Source organism: Protopterus annectens, chromosome 10.part0 (genome assembly GCF_019279795.1).
Source record: "Protopterus annectens isolate FY-2018-M chromosome 10.part0, PAN1.0, whole genome shotgun sequence".
Taxonomy (NCBI): domain Eukaryota; kingdom Metazoa; phylum Chordata; order Ceratodontiformes; family Protopteridae; genus Protopterus; species Protopterus annectens.
Window position 1 is genome coordinate 1,561,174,167 of NC_056744.1, and position 19,364 is coordinate 1,561,193,530.

Below are 19,364 nucleotides of genomic sequence, written 5' to 3' on the forward strand. Positions count from 1 at the left end.
TGGCAACCCAACTAGACAATGACCTTAAACACTGAACTCTCACTGAAGTGGAGGATGGTCTTTGCTAAGATGGCCTGGACAGTGAGCTCAGAAAACAGCATCTAGCAAACAACTAGACCCGCAAACACAATCAGGAATATGGTGAATATTACAGCTACTACCTAAACTATTTTAGGCAGAACACACTACAGAAATGTTTATCACAAACACAATCAGGAATATGGACAATATTACAGCTATGACCTAAACTATTTTAGGCAGAAAACACTACAGAAATGTTTATCACAGCAAAACACCAGCAGTGAGCCATCAGCTATGAAATACAGTACACGTATGCAGTATACAATAAAATTGCTATAAATATCTAGAATAAGCAACAACTACTAAAAATAAACAAAAAAATAGGCTACTTATTGCTATGTATCACAGATCAGGCGCTCCTCCTCAGATAACTCTGTGTATAATCACCTGGAAAAATTGACATTCTTAAATCACTAAGTGCCCCCTTCCTCTCCACCTCCCACCTTCAACAGCTTCTGGCACCCCTGATAATAAGATTACATCAAGTCCTACAATGCTTGTAAATACTTGTAACATAGCAGGAATGTTTGTAGCAAAATAAAGATATTACTGTGTCTAAGCTCAACCATATTTCTTTTGTTTTTTGTAATCCTTAGTTTTATACTCAGATAAATGGAACATCTTTCTTCCTTAAATCTTTTAGTGATGCCACAATTGAAAATATATATATTTTATTACTCTGCAACTATAAATGACACCACACAAAAGACTTGTGTCCTGTTTTGCATCAGTTGGTGCTGTCATATCATGTACTGCCTTTGTTTTTAACTGTTTAAGGTCAGGTGACAAGCCATCCACAGAAAATATAAACATATAAAACTCAGCATTATGCTTGTCAGGCACATAATTATTGCCATTTAAAAAAAACATATTTTTGTCTGTCTGAAACCTTTCTCAAGATTTCACTTACATCTTTGTCATAAACTATGTTAATATAATGGGCATGGAACATACATTTACATTTTGTGTGTTAGAATAGGCACCATTGCAAATTAGGCAGAAAGTAAGGAGAAGGGGGGAATTATCAGGCTAAATATAGATGTTCATCTACTAGGTATTAATGAAGCCTGTGTTTAAAAAAGGTATTATAAAATCTAAATGTTTACATTATTCATTTCATGACTGTGTACATTGATTATTATTGCAGTTAAGTAGGGTTCTATGAGTGATATTTTAATACTTGATAAAGCATTGTGTATGCAAAAGCTAGTATAATTTGTATTTAATTGTTATTGTCATGAACTACACTTTTTTGTTCTTGTCATAAACTATGATGTCATTGTTAAAGTTCACTGCATTGTTGATGTACTGTACTTCTATTACATGCAGAAAGATGTCAACATCAGAAATTATTTGGGTTACCGCCTCTTAAACATTTTCCATGACAATCCTCATTTGTATAGTTGTGTCCTGTAAAAAAGTTATAAAAAAGACTTGTCTTATTATTTTGGGAGAAAAATATTGTTTATATTTTTAAACATTGCAAAAACTATTATGCTAAATTAAAAACACCTTAAAATGATATAAAACAAAATAAACAGATAAAATTCTATCACAGTGTGCATTTATTGTCTTTTGTACTTGTTGAAGGCATGATTTGTCCCACAGTACCTCTTGTTTTAATAAGAAATGTCCCAGTTTGGTCATCTGTAAAGATATTAAATATACGTTGACTCTGATTACCATGTTGAAGAAATCTGTGATGCTTCTAATCCTTGGCTGTAGTTCCATTTGGGAATAACCAGGCCTGAAGTCATAACTAATGAACATCTTTGCTCTAGTAATTTCACTTATGATACAGTTTTTAACAGAAAAAAATATTTATTTTAAAACATAAAACAAGTAACCAATAACTATATAGAATATTTACAATAAGCAAATTTATAAATTATTCCTTAAGTAATGTTTATAATCCATACTGCTGACAATTTGCTGAACATATTTCTCTAATAGCAATTTCAAGTTAGTCCAATATTTAAAATTGGTCACTTTATTATTACATCATAGAATAATAACATTAATTTCTTTTTGGCAGTAGAGGTTAGTCTAAGAAAGTCTCAGTGGCATTTCACTCTTTTACTTTGAAGTCATTATATTCCTTGCTATTGAATATAAAATTCAGAGTAATGGAAGGTGTGACACACCCATTCAATTAGGCATAGAAGCATTTTCTAATATTAAAGTATCTGATACCATCTAACAATCTAACCATAGATCTTGAATAAAATACCTAAATTCTTCTCAGAATTTGCTCATTTTGTTCCACAGTTTAAAAAAAATGACACCAATCAGTCTTACCTTAATTAGTATTTTACATCTCCTACATAAATTTAGTAGATTTAAACATTTCAGAAATTCTATGAGGAGTAATAAAAACTCCATGTAAATATTTCCAGTGAAAATTTTTTGAAAGGACTAGAAGGTGTTAAATGAACATGTTTCTAAAACTGAATAATTTTATCACCATTAATGTCATCCATATTATTAGTAATAATATAATCCCAATATTTATTGGTAAACTTGATGCTCAATTCTAATAATAGTTTATACTAGTTTGAATTAGATACATTATCTCCATTATTCACAACAACTGCAGAACAATTCTAATAGTTTTGGAAATTATTCCTTTTAACTTTGTGTCATTAACATCTTTTTGTACAATCTTTGCATTTATACATAAAGCTAATGGTCAGTCTTCAGCATCCAGTTCAAATCCAAGAATAATGCCAATAATACATTTACTCCATCCTATATTTTGCATCACTATATTATGAGATTTGAATCTCAGATGCTTTGTAACTAAGTATGAGTTGCTTGTTACTTTCATGTTAGTCTATTCATTTATTAACTTGTTAAGTGGGTTGACCTCCCTTGCATTCTGTTTAGCCATGACTTATTTTCCCCATTTCTCACACTCGTTTACTTCTCTCTTCTCTTCATCATACTGAGCTTTTCTGACTACTGCCATCTTCATTTTTCTCATTTACTCCTACTCTTGCTCTTTTTTTATTGTCCCACCTTTCTTATACTCAACAATTAACACCTCTTATCCCCCTATCCTACTTTAACTCTGCTAAGATTTCATGTAAAACTGTAATGCCAACCCTGTGTTATTTCACATTCCAACAAATTTAACAGGAATATGCACCAATGGATTTTTCTTATTTTAATTGACATATTTATGTGTGTGTGTGCGAGTGTGCATGTGTGCATGTGTGTGTGCATGTGTGCGTGTGTGCGTGTGTGCGTGTGTGTGTGTATATATGTGGGTATAATTTTACCTTTTACTTTTTTAACTGAATTTTCACTGCAATTGTAGATTTTTTATCATGTTATGTAATACCATCATTCTTCAATAGTATTACATAAATGTAAATGTATTGTCTTCATATTATATTGTTGTTCATGGAGCTTTTCTCCCTGGGACTCCATTGAAAACAGGCTCTTCTTGGCCCAATGGACTATCCCGGTAAACAAACTGTAAAATAAAAAATAAATAAATAAAATGACACTGAAAGAACAAGGATAAGCACAGAATGTGTGGAGAGTTTAGAGAAGCCAGTCAACTAAAGTGCTATTTTAGAAGGGAGGGGACAAAAATTGGACAACTAGAGGAAATCCTCACAAATCAAAATGAACATGAAAATGATACACGGGTACTGGAGTTCAGGAATGAACACAAATCCCAGAGCAGTGAGGCAGTGATTTTAACCACTGAGCCCCTGTGCTTCCCAGCCATTATTCTCAATAGGTGTCAGGTACTTTTCTGACTTTCTAGTTCCATTAGATCTCTTAGATCCTGACTTTGCCTGGGCTCTTATAATTAGATGTTGTTACTATGTATGAAATCCATGCTGTTAATACTGATATTTTATTATATCTATTTCCTGGATCATCTCTGCCTCTTCTTTATCCATCTGCATTAACTGGTAAAGGATTTTCTTGTGAGACTTTGCTACTGTGTATTCCATGTAATCTGTAAGTAGTTTAACATGATAGTTCTTTAACTGTTAGAAGAATTTCACAACACATGGACATCTATAATGAAAACTGCTGATAAACTCATAAAACATATGGAGACTGAGGTTGCACTAGCTTTAATAAAAAAAAAAAAATACTGATTTATGAGTTAGTGCAGTCTGAGTTAGTACAGTTAGTATTGGAGTACTGGGGCAAAATCCCAAATGTGAGATGTAAGGGGAGTTACAGCCAGCCAGTAAAAAATAACTGCTAGTTTTCAATGTGGTGAACTGATACAATAGTAAAATGTGCATGGGGGTAGCAAGTTTCATACTGACAAATAGTGCAATGGGACTCCAAAGTCCCTGCAAATGTTGTGTTAGCTGAGCTAAGCTGCTTATGTCCTGCTGTTCCTTTTTATCAACATATTTTAGTACCTGTATCATACTTTATGTTTTCACTGTGGAGTAACTTAAAGTAATTATTATTCCTTCTAAAACGCTGAAAAGGACTTGTTCACATTCTCTTTTACTTTTATTTTTTTTCAATGAAACAACCTTATATTTAAATTTGTTCAGTTTCTCTGTATGCATAGCTCTTCACATTAGACTTGTTTGAGGTCTTGTGTCTATCAGCAATTTCAGTTCATGCTTAAATATTTTTATTCTGATAACCAAGTTCTTCACCGTGCTTTCTTTATTTAAGCATAGAGATATGTGTCCTTTTGTGTTTATCCTCATTAACTATTCTGATAACCTTGACATATGAAATGCTCTTTACTAAATTATTTCCCGTGCCTTCCTTAAGGGTATCAAGACATTTGTCTTTTTGTGTTTATCCTCATTAGCTATTCTGATACCCTTGGCATATGAAATGCTATTTACTTGCCTTCTTGTTTTGTCTTGGTGGCTTTATTTGGCAGTTTGGCCTATAATTATAACACCGCAACTTGTAATTTGTACTTGTAGTTCTATAAACCATAGCAAACTGATTGATTCTCTTTGCACTTTTCCTATACCTTCCCCAAGACTGGCACTGCCTGTCAAGAAGATACTTTCCACCGAAGTACCTTCACTATATGTATACTCCTGTCTGCTTTCCATTGCATTTAAACATTCTTTCTTGGTGATTATCTTTTTAATTATATTTTGTTTTCTTTACTATTGCTCTGTTTTCCTTTTCTTTATATCCCACGATTCTCTTTATTTGTACTTTTGATATGTCAAGGGATTTAATAAAGTCTAGTAGATGTGTTATTTGTGCCTTATTTCTAGCTACTGTTATTGGGCTGCTATCATATGTCTGCATTGGCTCAATTTTTCTTCACTTTTCTTACAATTTTTATTATAAAATGTTATTGCTCAAGGTTTAATATGTATAATCTTGGAACCTGTCTTTTGGTCCAACTATCACCTTATTTCAGTAATACATTTGCCCTGCAATATGTACAAGTCATACCTTTAATCTCTCATTTCTAGAAATACTTATCCGTGTAGCATAGTCACTAAACCAGACTACTTACCTTTTCTAAGAAGAGCTTATATTATTTCGCAGTCTGTTTCAAATGTTGGTTGAATAGGGATTTCACATCTTTTTTATTATCTACATTCTTCAAAATTATTTTTTATTTTTTCTTGTAATAACTTTACTGTGGCTTTTCTCTTAGGTATTTACTCCTAGTGGCATTTTTTTTATGTAAATGTTCTAAAATATCACTTAGTTTACAATTGCTCATGAAGTTTTCTTTTGTAGTTCTTCATCTTTCTGTGGGAGGAAAACATACTTGTGACTGATTAAAGTAATAAAATTATCTCTTCCTTGTCTTGAAATATTTTTTTCTAATGCAAAAGATTAATTTTCTCTTGTCCATCTATAGTTTACTGTATTTAAGATGGCCAAGCAAATCTCTGCATACAGTATATTCAATACAGGAGTGGATTATTGCAGATTCCCAATTGCTTGTTGGGGGCTGCAAGTGCAGTCCTTGGAACAGCAAACATTAATAACTGTATAGTATCTCCACAATTATTCTGTTTTGGAGTACTCATTCTCCAAGGTACAACAGTCTGAGAGTTAATATAAGTAGAAGAGATGGTGGGCTACAATCCCCGTACTTGGAGTGCAACATTTTGCTGTTATGCTCCAAGGATGACACTGCACTTCTGCTGTTGGATTTTGGCACTTACATTGAGGAGTCTTTAAATTCTAGTAGGGTGACAGTAATTGCATGGAGTGCAAGTGTCACATAGCAAGGCTTTCTACAGAAATACAACAAAAGCTATTAGTCGGGCATGTTCAAGTAAATGGAGTCCACTTTTCTGAGAGTGAAACTTGAAACTCCACAGAATCCGTGTAAAATTCTAACCACAATTAATTGAAAATTACAGAATCTTATCATTCAAAACCAGCTTAAGGTTCCTCTGCAGAACATATAACAGCTAACGGACTGGTGAGCAAAAAAGGAACACTGTTGCATGAAATATCAGCATTTTCAATTATTAGCAGAAATATGAGATGCAAGCTTTTTTAATGTTTTCTGTCATATCCTTGATGATATTTTAAGGTTCCTTTTATTTTGGTTTTCGGTTTCCTTTCTGTTGAGAGTTTGAAAACTAAAAAAAAAAAATCATATCTATACCTTGGTTATAGTCAAGCAAAAACAATAAAGCTGGCTGAATATCTCAAAGGCAGGGTTATTTATGTGCAATAGTTTTCCACTGCATATTTTCAAGTTCATTCTGGTGGTTATTCAGTGACTGCATACAGCTTTATTTAGGTCTATATTAAAATTGCGAAGAGGCTGTAACATCCGTGCACTGGCCCAGCAATCAAGGAGTCTCAGTCCTCACCACTATCACCAGTGAGGGGTGTCCACATAGGGGAGGATAATAAATACACACAGAGTAAAGTACAATTTCCCTTAAGAGCACACAGAGATCACTGTCATGGGGCTGCTTTCTCCCTTTCTCTCCAGGTCCCGGATAAGACTCCCCACTGGCACAGTTATAGGATCCAGATCCTAGTGGGCAAGCTAAAAATTCCAGCACCCTCTCTGTCCAACCAGTGCTTTGTATCCCTGTCCAAGTAGCTGACACACACACACAGACACACACACACACACACACATATACACACACACACACACACACACACACACACTGAGATAAAAGTTATATACAAACACACAGACACTCCTGGGGAAGGCTGGCACAGGTTCTCCAGCTGTGCCCCTTTTACCCAGACTATAAGGTAATACCACTTGCCACCACCCACTAACAATTATCAGCTACTAAAAGGCCCTTATAAAAGGGTGTCCAATTATACTGTGCACAACTGGACAGTCAAGGCTTATTGGAGTGACTTGGTGAGTATCACTATATACATGCAATGTACTCTAGAGCTTAAATGATCTCTACACAAAACAGCCACAGCTGAAAGGTTTAAAAATATTTAATAAATAATAAAAACACAAAACAATACTTCTTTCTACACAGTGTTAGTCAATAGTTCAGAGATTACAGATAAATACTAAAGTTCTGACATCAATACAGAAAAAAAATCTAATCTTCCTAGTTCCTAGCTATATCTAAGAGAAAACACAGTTCTAAAATAAACTTACATATAGAACACAGGCAGAGTATGGGTGAGTTGGATGTTCTCAAGACAAATGCTCAAATGCCCTCATTCTTTCTCCCCTTAAATTTATAATACAGTAACACTGATTCATCTTGCAACTGGTCAGGAAGCCAGAGCAATAAAAGATACTTTACATGTAAATTCTAGCCATTAACTCTGGCCTCAAAACAGTAGGCAGAGTATCTCCTTTTAGACATCTTGGCTCTGAGTTTTAGATCAAAGAATTTCACAATGCTTGATTTATCAGCTTTCTTACAGCAAAGTGCACTGTTGTTGCATTTCTTTCAGTTTGACATCCAGTCTTTTCAAATTTAAGAGAACAAGCCTGTGGCTTACATTAAATATTTACAAATGACAGAATTATCAACAGAATTCTAGCTAGCTAGGCTGGCAGCTTTCACCTATATGCACACCCCCCCCCCGGGAGAACTCAAGCTAGTTTTTCAAGTGACCCTTGAGAAACATTGCTGGAGAGGGTTAGGTCTATCTGAGTGTACCTTACCTCCTTCCCTGTCCTGAGAGCACATCTGTGCTGGCATTGCTAATTGCACTGCAGTGCTGCACTGACATAGCATATGCTTGCAACCTAGGCTCCATCTTAGCAACTTAGCATTTTGCTGGCTCGTTCTGCTTAACCATGTTAGGGGATTGTGATCTGTCACTACAGTAAATTTTCTTCCATACAGATATGGCTGAAGTTTGGTTAGACTATGGTTAGACATTCCTTTCTACAGCTGCATAGCATTCCTCCCTGGGTTGGAGTCTATGACTGAAATAAACCACTGGGTGCTCTTCTCCCTCTGAAGAAATCTGGCTAAGTACAGCCTCCACCCCATGGTTCGAAGCATCCACCTGCACAACAAATTATTTGCTGTAATCTGGACTGGCTAACACAGGGGGTCCTCCCAAAGCTTCCTTAAGCTCCTGGAATGCTTGCTCACATGCTGGGGTCCACACTACCTTATCTGGCCTGTTCTTCCTTGTTAGGTCTGTGAGGGGAGCATATATGGTACTATAACTGGGGACAAACTTTCTGTAGTACCCTACTGTCCCTAAGAATGCCCTCACCTGCTTTTTGGTAACAGGTGCAGGCCATGCCTGAATAGCTTCTACTTTGGCAGGTTCTGGACTGATCTTACCACTCCCCACTCTATGTCCCATGTAGGAGACCTCTGCCATACCCACCTGACATTTGCTGGGCTTAATGCTCAACCCTTCCCTCTGGAGTCAGCCCAGCACCTCCCTGACATGTTAAAGGTGCTCTTGCCCAGGAATGACTGTAGATGGCAATATCATCTAGGTAAGCAAGGGCAAACCCTCTTGCTGGGATATGATCTACCAGCCTCTGGAAAGTTGCTGGGGCATTTTTCATCCCAAATGGCATCTTTGTGAACTCATACAAGCCAAAATGAATCACAAAGGCTGACCTGTCTAGCACTGGGAGTCAAGGGCACCTGCCAATAACCCTTGGTAAGATCAATAGTTGTAAGATACTTAGCCCCACCCAGTTGCTCTAGGTCCTCATCTGTCTTATGCATGGGGTAAGCATCTGACTCTGTGTGACCATTTAATTTCCTGTAGTCCACACATAACCTAGTGCCACCATCCTTTTTTGGCACCAGCACCACTGGGGAGGCCCAGGGACTGTTGGACTCTTGAATTACCCCTAGTTGCAACATCTCCTGTATCTCCTCCCTCAGAGTCTGTTTGGCTCTCTCAGGCATAGACCTTTGGGGTCCTGTATCCACCTGGTGCTGCACCAGGTGGGTGCACCCTGGTTTCCCGATGAACATGTCCCCAAACCCCTGTAATATGGCTTGGATGTCTCATACCTGGGTAGGAGATAGCTGCAGGGACATTGCTACCCCTTCCACTGAGGTGTTAGTCCAAGCCTCACTGAGGAGATCAGTCACCAGATCTCCCTCAGACTCCTCCTGCAATCCACTGCAAATACCTAGCACAAGGGCCTCCCTATCATGGTAAGGTTTCATCATGTTAACATGGTACAAATCTATGCTCCTGCCTCCTGCCTAGCAGTTCTACCATGTAGTTAACATCACTTACCTTTCTTACCACCTTGTAGCATCCCTCCCAAACTGCTTGCAGCTCATTGTGTCTGACAGTAATGAGAACCATTACCTGCTGCCCTATAGCATACTCTCTAGCTTGAGCATTCCTGTCATACCACACCTTTTTTGATGCTGGGTTTCTGCCAGGATTTCCTGGGCCAAGCCCATGTGTTCCCTGAGCATTGCCCTGAGGTTTAGGACATATGCCACAACAGACTCCTTGTGAGATTCACACTCACCTTCCCACTCATCTCATATCTAATATCAAATCTAGAGGTCCCCTCACCCTATGCCCATACAGCAACTCAAAGGGTTAAAAACCTGTTGATTCCTGGGGAACCTCTGTAAGCAAACAGATGGGGCAAATATTTATCTCACTTCCCCTTAAACTGGTCTGCAAATGCCCGTAGCATGGACTTGATTGCAGAGTTTAACCTCTCAATGAGACCATTAGTCTGGGTATGGCAGAGGGTGGTCTTCAGGTGCCCACACAACTTCCACAGGCAAGCCAGCAGGTCTGACATGAAATTGGCTCCTCTGTCAGTCAGTATTTATTTTGGGAAACCTACCCTGCTGAAAATCTCTAACAAAGAATTTGCCACCCTTTCTGCCTCAATAGAGGGCAAAGCCACTGTCTCAGGGTATCTTGTAGCATACTACCACTAAGATATACATTTTCCCTGTGGAACTTGGTGTACTCAAAGGCCCCACAATATCCATAGCTACCCTCTGAAATGGCTCCTCAATCACAGGCAAAGGCATTAAAGGAGCTCTCACCTTGTCTCCTGCTGTGTCTACCTTTTGGCACTGCTCACAGGTCCTACAGTACCCTGTTACAACTCTGGAAATTCCAGGCCAATAGACGCTCTGTATAATATGTCTCTTTGTACATTTTATGCCCATATGACTTGCAAAGGGAATATCATGGGCTATGGCTAGATGCACCAGACGGTAGGCTTTAGGCACTAGCAGCTGCTGTGCCCTCTCACCTTTTAGCCCTCCACTTTCTATACAGTAATCCTTTGTCCCAGTATACAGAATCCCCTTCCCTTGAGAATCAGGTGCCTCACTAGCTACCTGCATCAGGCCTTGCAATGTAGGGTCTGAGAGCTGAGCCTGTTTCAACTCTCTTTGCAACCCTTCCTAGCTCCCCTTCCACAGGAAGTCTGGCATCATCTGACAGTGGTGCCTCACTGTCAGCCTGGGTACTACTACTCACATCTACCTTTGCAGTCACTCTGTCCAAGGGAACATCAGTACCCACAAGCAGCTGTGGCTCACCTTCAATCTCACTGCTACAGAGTAGCTCCCTCCATGAAGTAACCACCTCACCAGTCCTTGCTGTAAGCATGTGGTGTGTCTGATTCTCCCCCAGGCTACCAGTCCCACATGCTTGTCTCAAAGCCTGACTGCATGCAACTGCATTAACACATGGTACTGCCTCATCCAAATCCTTCCCTTTCAGGACATCGGGTCTGTATTAGAATATTGAAGTTTCAAAACTTCGAATGTTCTAATATCAAACCCTATTAAGCGAAAGCTAAAAACCTTGAACATACAGAACAGTGAATTATTTCCTAGGGAAAAAAATTGCTGTTCCAAAACACATGCACACAACACAAGCACACCAAAAAAACAGCAATCCACACACATACACCTAAAATCTTACACCTAACCCTACACTAAACTATACACACACCACTAACTATCCACTTACCTTAACCCAAACCCTAACCCTAAGGTCCGTCACTATCACACACTTACCTGACCCGTGCCCTAACCCTAACTCACCCACCTGGCTCTAACCCTCACGTCCACCCAATCGCACATTTACCTGACCTGTGCCCTTACCCTAACTCACCTAACCCGCCCTAACGCTCATGTCCACACAATCACACACATACCTAACCCGCGCCCTAACCCTAACTTACCTAACCCGTCCTAGCCCTCATGTCCACACAATCGCACAGATACCTAACCTGAACCCTAACCCTAACTATCCTAACCTGCACTTAATCGCACACTTGCCTGAACCCGACCTGTAACTTTCCACCACAGCACAGAAAATACCGAAGCAACAGAAATGGGCAACCAAATTCTTTCCCTAGGAAAAAATTTGGTTTTCTGTTGCTTCAATATTTTCAACTTTCATGTAATAGGGTTCGATATTAGAACATTTGAAGTTTTGAAACTTCGATGTTCTAATATAGACCCAGGACATCTGCAGGATGGTAGTTCAGTACCCTTGTTGTCTCAAGACAACCTACTATTGGCATTTTGTCTTTCCCACTTACTGGCTCCCTCACCTTTTCTTCCCCACCTTGCCTCTTTGGACATCTGTATGCCACATGGCCCCATGGTTGCATTCAAAACATTTAACCCTAGGTCCTGGATGTGTACCTGGACTAGTGGCTTCCCCTGCTACTAGCAGATTCTGTTGGGGCAGTCTTGTCTATCAGCTAACTAGATCCTCATGTACTCACCAAAAGGTGTGCCAGCCCTTCAAAGTGAAAATGTGTCAGCAACATATTCACACACTTTCATCTGTCTTGCATCACATCAAACTGTTTACATACCCTCTCAAACATATGAATCAAACTATCAAAATTAGTTTATCATGCTCCTCAGCCTGAAAATCGCAGTTTCTCATTGCCCTCTCAGCTGCTTCTATTTCCAAATGCCTGGCCTCTTTAAAATCTCTCCAGAAAGGTTGCCAGTCTGATCATCCTCCTGGTTGCTGTTTTCTGTTGCAGCTGTGACCCTGGAATCATGGCCACCAAGTCTGGTACATCTCAGCCACCTGGCTCACTATTCACCGCATGGCTGATTTAGTGATCAATGTGATGCCCATGCACTCCTTTTCTCTCAGGTCCACAATAAGACTCCCCACTGGCACAACTATAGGGTCCAAATCTCAGCCTAGTGGGCAAGCTAAAACCTCCAGCACCCTCTGACCAACCAGTGCTTCATGTCCCTGCCCAAGTAGCTGACACACACACACACACACACACACACACACACACACACACACACACACACACACACACACACACACACACACACACACACACACACACACACTTTGAGATAAGAGTTATATACAACCACACAGACACTCCTGGGGTAGGCTGGCACAGGTTCTCCAGCTGTGCCCCTTTTACCCAGACTATACGGTAGTACCACTTACCACCACCCACTAATATTTATCATATACTAAAAGGCCCTTATGTAAGGGTGTCCAATTATATTGTGCAATATTATCCAAATGATAAGTGCAACTGAACAGTCAAGGCTTATTGGAGTGGCTTGGCCAGTATCACTCTATACATGCAATGTACTCTAGAGGTTAAATTATCTCTAGACAAAACAGCCACAGTTGAAAATTTTAAACATATTTAATAATAAATAATAAAAACACAAGACAATACTTCTTACTACACAGTGCTAGTCAAGAGTTCAGAGATGTCAGAGAAATACTTAAAATACCATAGAAAAGTTCTGACAGCAGTACAGAAAAAATAATCTAATCTTCCTAGTTCCTAGCTATATCTAAGAGAAAACACAGTTCTAAAATAAACTTACATATAGAACACAGGCAGAGTGCTGGTGAGTTGGATGTTCTTAAGACAAATGCTCAAATGCCCTCATTCTTTCTCTCCTTAAATTGATAACACAGTACCACTGATTCATTTCAGATTTCATCATTTCTTTCTGGTTCTCAGGCTAACAGAAACTCAGATGTTAATAGCCCTTTTGATCTTGCAGCTGGTCAGGGAAGGAGGGGAAATTAGAGAGGGACATTAGGGAATACAAGGAGTCTGTGGCATACCCTAAACCTAGGTTTTATACTGTTTATATGGCAACATGAAATGGGGTTAGAAACTACAGGTCCAATTTTGACCGATATGGCCATGAGGAAGAACTGATTGATGAACATCACAAATCCCATCTGGATGTCTCTTTAGAACACCCCCCCCCCTTCAGAGATCCAACAGGATAAGGAATCAGAATCAGAACCCTGTTTATTGCAATCAACGTCATTACAGAGGGAATGTCAGGAGGTAAATAAGGAAAAGGGGAAAGTAAATAACAGGGAAGGTAATAATAAAAATATCAGGCGGCCACGGTGGTACAGTGGTTAGCATTGCCGCCTCACAGCAAGAGGTTCTCTGGTTCAATTCTCGGCTGGGGTGCCTTCTGTGCGGAGTCTGCATGTCCTCCAGGTGCTCCGGTTTCCTCCCACATCTTAAAGACATGCTGTAGGTGGATTGGACACTCTAAATTGGCCCTAAGTGTGAGTGTGTGCATATGTGTGCCTTCTGTGGAGGGTTGGTTGCCGGGCTGGCAACTCAACACTGTAAAACTCCACTGCCAATCATGAGCAGACAGGTGATCTGCTGTGGCAACCCCTAACTGGGAAAAGAAAAAGTAATAATAAAAATATCATTCAACGAAATAATATTTGAGTTTAATAACTACAAGATATTTAACTACAGTAGATTAGATATCAAGCATGAACATTTCAATTTATTTTCCAAAGGCTTTAAATTTATTCCAACCAGGAAGGTTAATATTCCTAGAGCAATTGTAGACTTAAAACTTTTTCTTAGGAAAAATAATTTAGTGTTATGGTTTGGCAATGATTTCAGGTCAGGAATTCAACTATACAGTTAAAGAAAAAAGTACATTCAACCATCCCCTTCACCCTCAACTCAAGAATTTAGAAAATATCTTGGAAAGAGAAATTAGGAAGGGTGTCAATTTGCATAGAGTACGCCCCAACCTTACTAAAGAAGAGAGGTGTCTCTTGGATAGCGTGAAAAACAACAGAGCTGTGAGAATAATGCAGCCTGACAAAGGGGGAGGTACAGTACTGATGGATGCTATTATTTATGAATCCAAAATGAAGGACATGTTGAATGATAATACCAAATTTTCCAGGGCCTCTATCAATGAGATAAATATAGCTAATTCTAAAATCAATCTTTTACTGAATGATTTATTATTGGAAGGCTCTATCAACATTGATACATACAATTTCTTGTACATCAAGAACCCCAGGGTACCCTTAGTTTTTGGGATTCCAAAGGTCCATAAGGATCCTTTGGACCCTCCATTACGACTTATAGTATCCTCAGAGGGTTCGGTTACTACACCCCTTGCCAAATATGTGGATGTCAAGTTAAAGGACCTATCTAATGGGGGTCCATCAGTTCTGAGAGATTCATGGGACTTGTTGAGGCAGGTAAAACCCAATCTTTTTCGTAAGGACATTCTTTTTGTAACTTTAGATAGTGTTGATTTATTTGGTTCCATTCCACATGACATAGGGCTATTGTGGCTCAAGGAATGTATGAACAATAATGGTGGTTTATGCAACTTGTTTCCTTTGTTTTTATCGCTTGTTAAGTGTAAATAAAACTGTTTGGCTCCATTTGGACTCGGGCCCTTATTTGGCACTCCAGCGAACCTTTGTATTGGTTTTGGTGTGGTTCTAGTTCGCTTTTCATCTCGTACTGTTTTTTGGTATAAACTGGTTCAACTGATCTCTCATCATTTTTATTTATTTATTTATTTATTTATTTTACATTTGTTAACCGGGCTAGTCTAACTGGATATATTTCCATTTTCAGTAGAGGCCCGGGGAGAAAAGCTCCAGTGAAACAAAAATAAAAATTTAAACATTTAAAAATTAAAAAATTTAAACATTTAAAAATTTTAAAAATTAAAAAATTAAAAAACATTTGAAAATTAAAAAAACATTATAAAAAAATAAAAAAATAATTAAAAAACAGTTAAAAATTAAAAATCAATATTAATACATAATAAATGAATGGATTTCAATAGAATATTATTCAAAAAGCAGGAAGTAATTAGAATACAATAAATTACAGCAGTTTTACTAGAGTAATGTAGGCATTTACAATAGTAGAGGTGACAATATGTATAGGATAATTCAATATGCAGTGAGATACATGTAGACAATCAGCATATTAACAGGATAGAGATTTTCAGAGCATTAAGCAGGATAGATTACATCAGTATGTTGAATTCTGTAAACCAGTTACAGTCCTACCGCAAAGAATGTGAAATAGGTAGAGGTTCAAGAGAAGAAATATTTGTAGTGAAGGAGAAGGTTAATCAGGGTTGCTACAGGGGCATAGCCAGTTTGATTTGAGGTGTCTTTTGAGGTTTTGTTTAAAGAGAGGCAGTGAAGAAATTAAAGTTAGTTCATTAGGTAGTAGGTTCCAGTTTTTTCCCACAGAGTTGGAAAACAGAGAAGCTCCAGCCATGTTGTAAGACTTGCTTATGCTAGCAAGAAGTTTGCTGGAAGAGCGAAGAGAATTTAGATTTTTGTATGGGATTATGAGATTGGAAAGTATAGGGGTGCTGTTAGGTTTATAAAATATCTTGTGGGCAATGCTGAGTTGGGAGAGTTTCAATTGGTTTTGAAATTCAAGCCAGCCTAGCTGCGTTAGATTCAGACAATTGTGAGTTCTAAAAGGATTTCCGGAGGCAAATCTGGCAATGTTATTATAGGAATTAGCTAGTTTGATGAGATTATTTTTCTTTAGATTAGTATATATTGGTGAGGCATACAGAAGAGTTGAAATTAAATGGGAGTGTGCAATCTTAGTTCTGGCTATTGGTGTTAGGAAAGGTTTAATTCTATATAAGGAGCCTATTTTTCTATTGACAGTTTTGATGGTGTTATTTATGTGGCTGTCAAATGTAAGGTTATTGTCAATAGTAATTCCTAGCAATTTAGTGGTATTATCGGGAAATATACTTGTGCCATTATTGGAGATGACAGAGAATTCTATGGGGAAGGATTTGCTGGTGGGTGTGAAGAGAAGGAGTTTAGTTTTTTTGGCATTGAGCAGGAGGCAACGTTTAATGAACCATGTTTCAACTATGTTGAAAATATTCTGAGTAAGAGAATGTAGATCATTTGGGGAGTTTGCTGAGCATATTAGTGTAGAATCATCTGCATATTGAATGCAGGTGGCTTGTGGAATGGCTACATGGAGGTCGTTGATAAACAGTGAGAAAAGAAGTGGACCTAGAATAGAGCCCTGAGTGACACCGAGTGTGACAGGTAGAAGGGATGATATATTATTTTCCCAAAGAACTGCCTGTTGCCTATTAGTAAGATAAGACTTGAACCATTGAATTGCCAGGCAGTCAAGGGAAAGGGATTCAAGAATGTTGATAAGAAGGGTATGGTTTACCATGTCAAATGCTTTTGACAGGTCAATAAAGAGTGCAGAAGAGAGGTTGTTGTTATTACGATTTCTATTAATGGCATCTGTAAAGGATAATAGGGCAGTTGTGGTGCTATGGGATGGCCTAAAGCCATGCTGACAGTTTGCTATGATGTTGTGTTGAGATAAATGGTTTAAAAGTTGTTGGTGAATGCATTTTTCCATAATCTTTGCTAGGGGTGATAATAGAGCTATTGGCCGGTAGTTGGAATAATCATTAGAGGTACCCCCTTTGTGTAGGGGATAATATGGGAGATTTTCCAGATGTCTGGAACTATTCCTTCTTTAATGGTTCTATTTATGAGGATGGAAATGGGATAAGAAATTACTTTGGCTGCTTTTTGCAGGTATTCTGATGGTAGCTGGTCAGCAGAAGGAGTACAAGGTTTAAGTTTTTGGATGTATTTATAGATGAGAGTGGTTGAGATGGGTTTCAGATGGAATGTTGGAAGAGTGCCAGGTATGGTGGAAGAGAAGCTTGAGTTGTCAGGGACTAGTTGACTGGCTAGTGATTGTATGGTCTTTGTGAAGAAGGTATTGAAGGTATTGACAGTTTGGTGGGGGGTGTTTTGTTTGGCCTGGGATGGGGTAGATGCACGTGAGTGGCCTGGGTTTAGGAGTTTATTTAAACTAGACCAGAACATTTGGGGATTGTTTTGGGGATTTTGCTGTAACTTATAGTAGTAGTTCTTTTTGTCTGTAAGTATTGCCTTTTTAGTAATATTTCTTAAATGCTTAAATGTTTGTTCATTTGAGATAGTTTTGTTAGCTCTCCATTTAGCCCAAGCCTTGTTCCTAAGTAATATTTTTTGTCTGGTTTCTTTAGAAAGCCAGGGGGCAGGCTTGGACTTCATTCTAATGGTCAGTTTGGGTGCATGCTTATCTAGGATCGATAAGAATTTAAAGTTTAGGTATTTAACAGCTTCTTCAAGTGGTAGTGTTTTTAAAGGGTTCCAGTCACAGGCTCTAAGTTCATCTTGGAAAAGTACTGGGTTAAAGTTTTTGTTGGAACGTGCAATCCTACATGTTGGGGGGGTTAGAGATATCATTTTTTTGCCTTAGAATGTAGGTCAATGAATGATCGCTTACATCGTCTGGCAGAGTTCCTATGTTGTAAGCTTGATTCTGTTTATTTATAAGTATCCAGTCTAAGGTGCTCTCTTTCTTATTTGGTTTATTGATTCTAGTTGTGGAAGTGATAGTTTGACTAAAGCCGTGAAGGTTGATATGGGAGGTAGGATTAGCAGTGTTAATAGCTTTCCAGTCAGTATTAAAATCACCAAGTATTATTGTTTCTTGAGGGTAGGTTGAGGACATCCAGCTTAGAATATCCTCTATAGTATTGGTATTATTACCAGGTGGTCGGTAGATACAAATGATATATAACAATTTGTTTTGGTTAATTTGAAATCTGGTAATAAGGACTTCTGCCTTACTATGTTGAGGTGGGTTGTATGGTAAAGTGGAGATTTGAAGTCCATCTTTGAATAGGACTGCTACTCCCCTACCCTTGCTTTTTATTTGGTCTTGTCTTAATATATTATATCCTTGAGGAATTACTTCATTGTCTTTGGTGTCTGGTTTTAACCAAGTTTCTGTCAGGCAGAAGATGTCAAAGCCGTGAATATCTAGAAGGGCGTGGAGATGGGCTACTTTGTTTTTAATACTGTGGATATTTAGGTGTCCTATTAGGAAAGAGTTTGGTAGTTTAGGGTGGGTTATTAGGGTAGCAGGATTAGTAGGGCCAGGGTTAGGGTGGATGTCACCGTCTTTTAAGGAGGGATTGCTTAGTTTGATTGTAGAAGTATTTGTAAAGTTGATTAGATATTTTACTTTCTTTACTGTGGGTTTATTATATTTAATGTGGGAGTATCTATGGTATTTAGGTAGTAGATAGGTGGGAACAAAAGTGATGTTAGTTTGAGTGTTATGGAGTATGGGAGTATGTATAGCTGTTTGTTTTGGGGAATAGTTGAGATGGAAATAGTACAGTTTTTCAAAGGAGGTGATGAGGTAGGTGGAGGTGAGAGCAATTGAAATTAAAGCTAAGAGTATTGGTTTGGTCATTTTATTTATTACTACTAAAGGTGACTTGAAGAGATATGTAAGGAAGTTTTAGGAGTTAAGTCTAAAATTGAAATAGGTGGTAATTGGAAAAGAAGAGTGTAAAGAGAGGGAATTGATACTTGTTTGCTAGAAGGAAAGGGATATGGTAAAATACTCTAAATATTGGGTTATAGTTTCTGGTAGGAAGAAAAAAATGTAGGGGTGTGGTAATTTCCTGACAGGAAGGAGCAAGGGATTGGTTGATTGGGAGAGAGGGTGTGGTTTATGAAGTATAAGTTTAGGACCA

At 38.3% G+C, this 19,364-nt stretch overlaps 1 protein-coding gene across 1 annotated transcript in view; it reads right to left on the bottom strand.

The window, feature by feature from the left end:
• Positions 1-228: 228 nt before the first annotated feature.
• Positions 229-19,364, bottom strand: part of LOC122813731 — a 181,990-nt gene continuing 162,854 nt past the window's right edge. Inside the window, exon 4 of the mRNA XM_044086203.1 lies at positions 229-1,491. Within this exon, the coding sequence (XP_043942138.1) occupies positions 1,424-1,491 (68 nt within the window). The 3' untranslated portion in view covers positions 229-1,423. The remainder of the gene's footprint in view (positions 1,492-19,364) is intronic.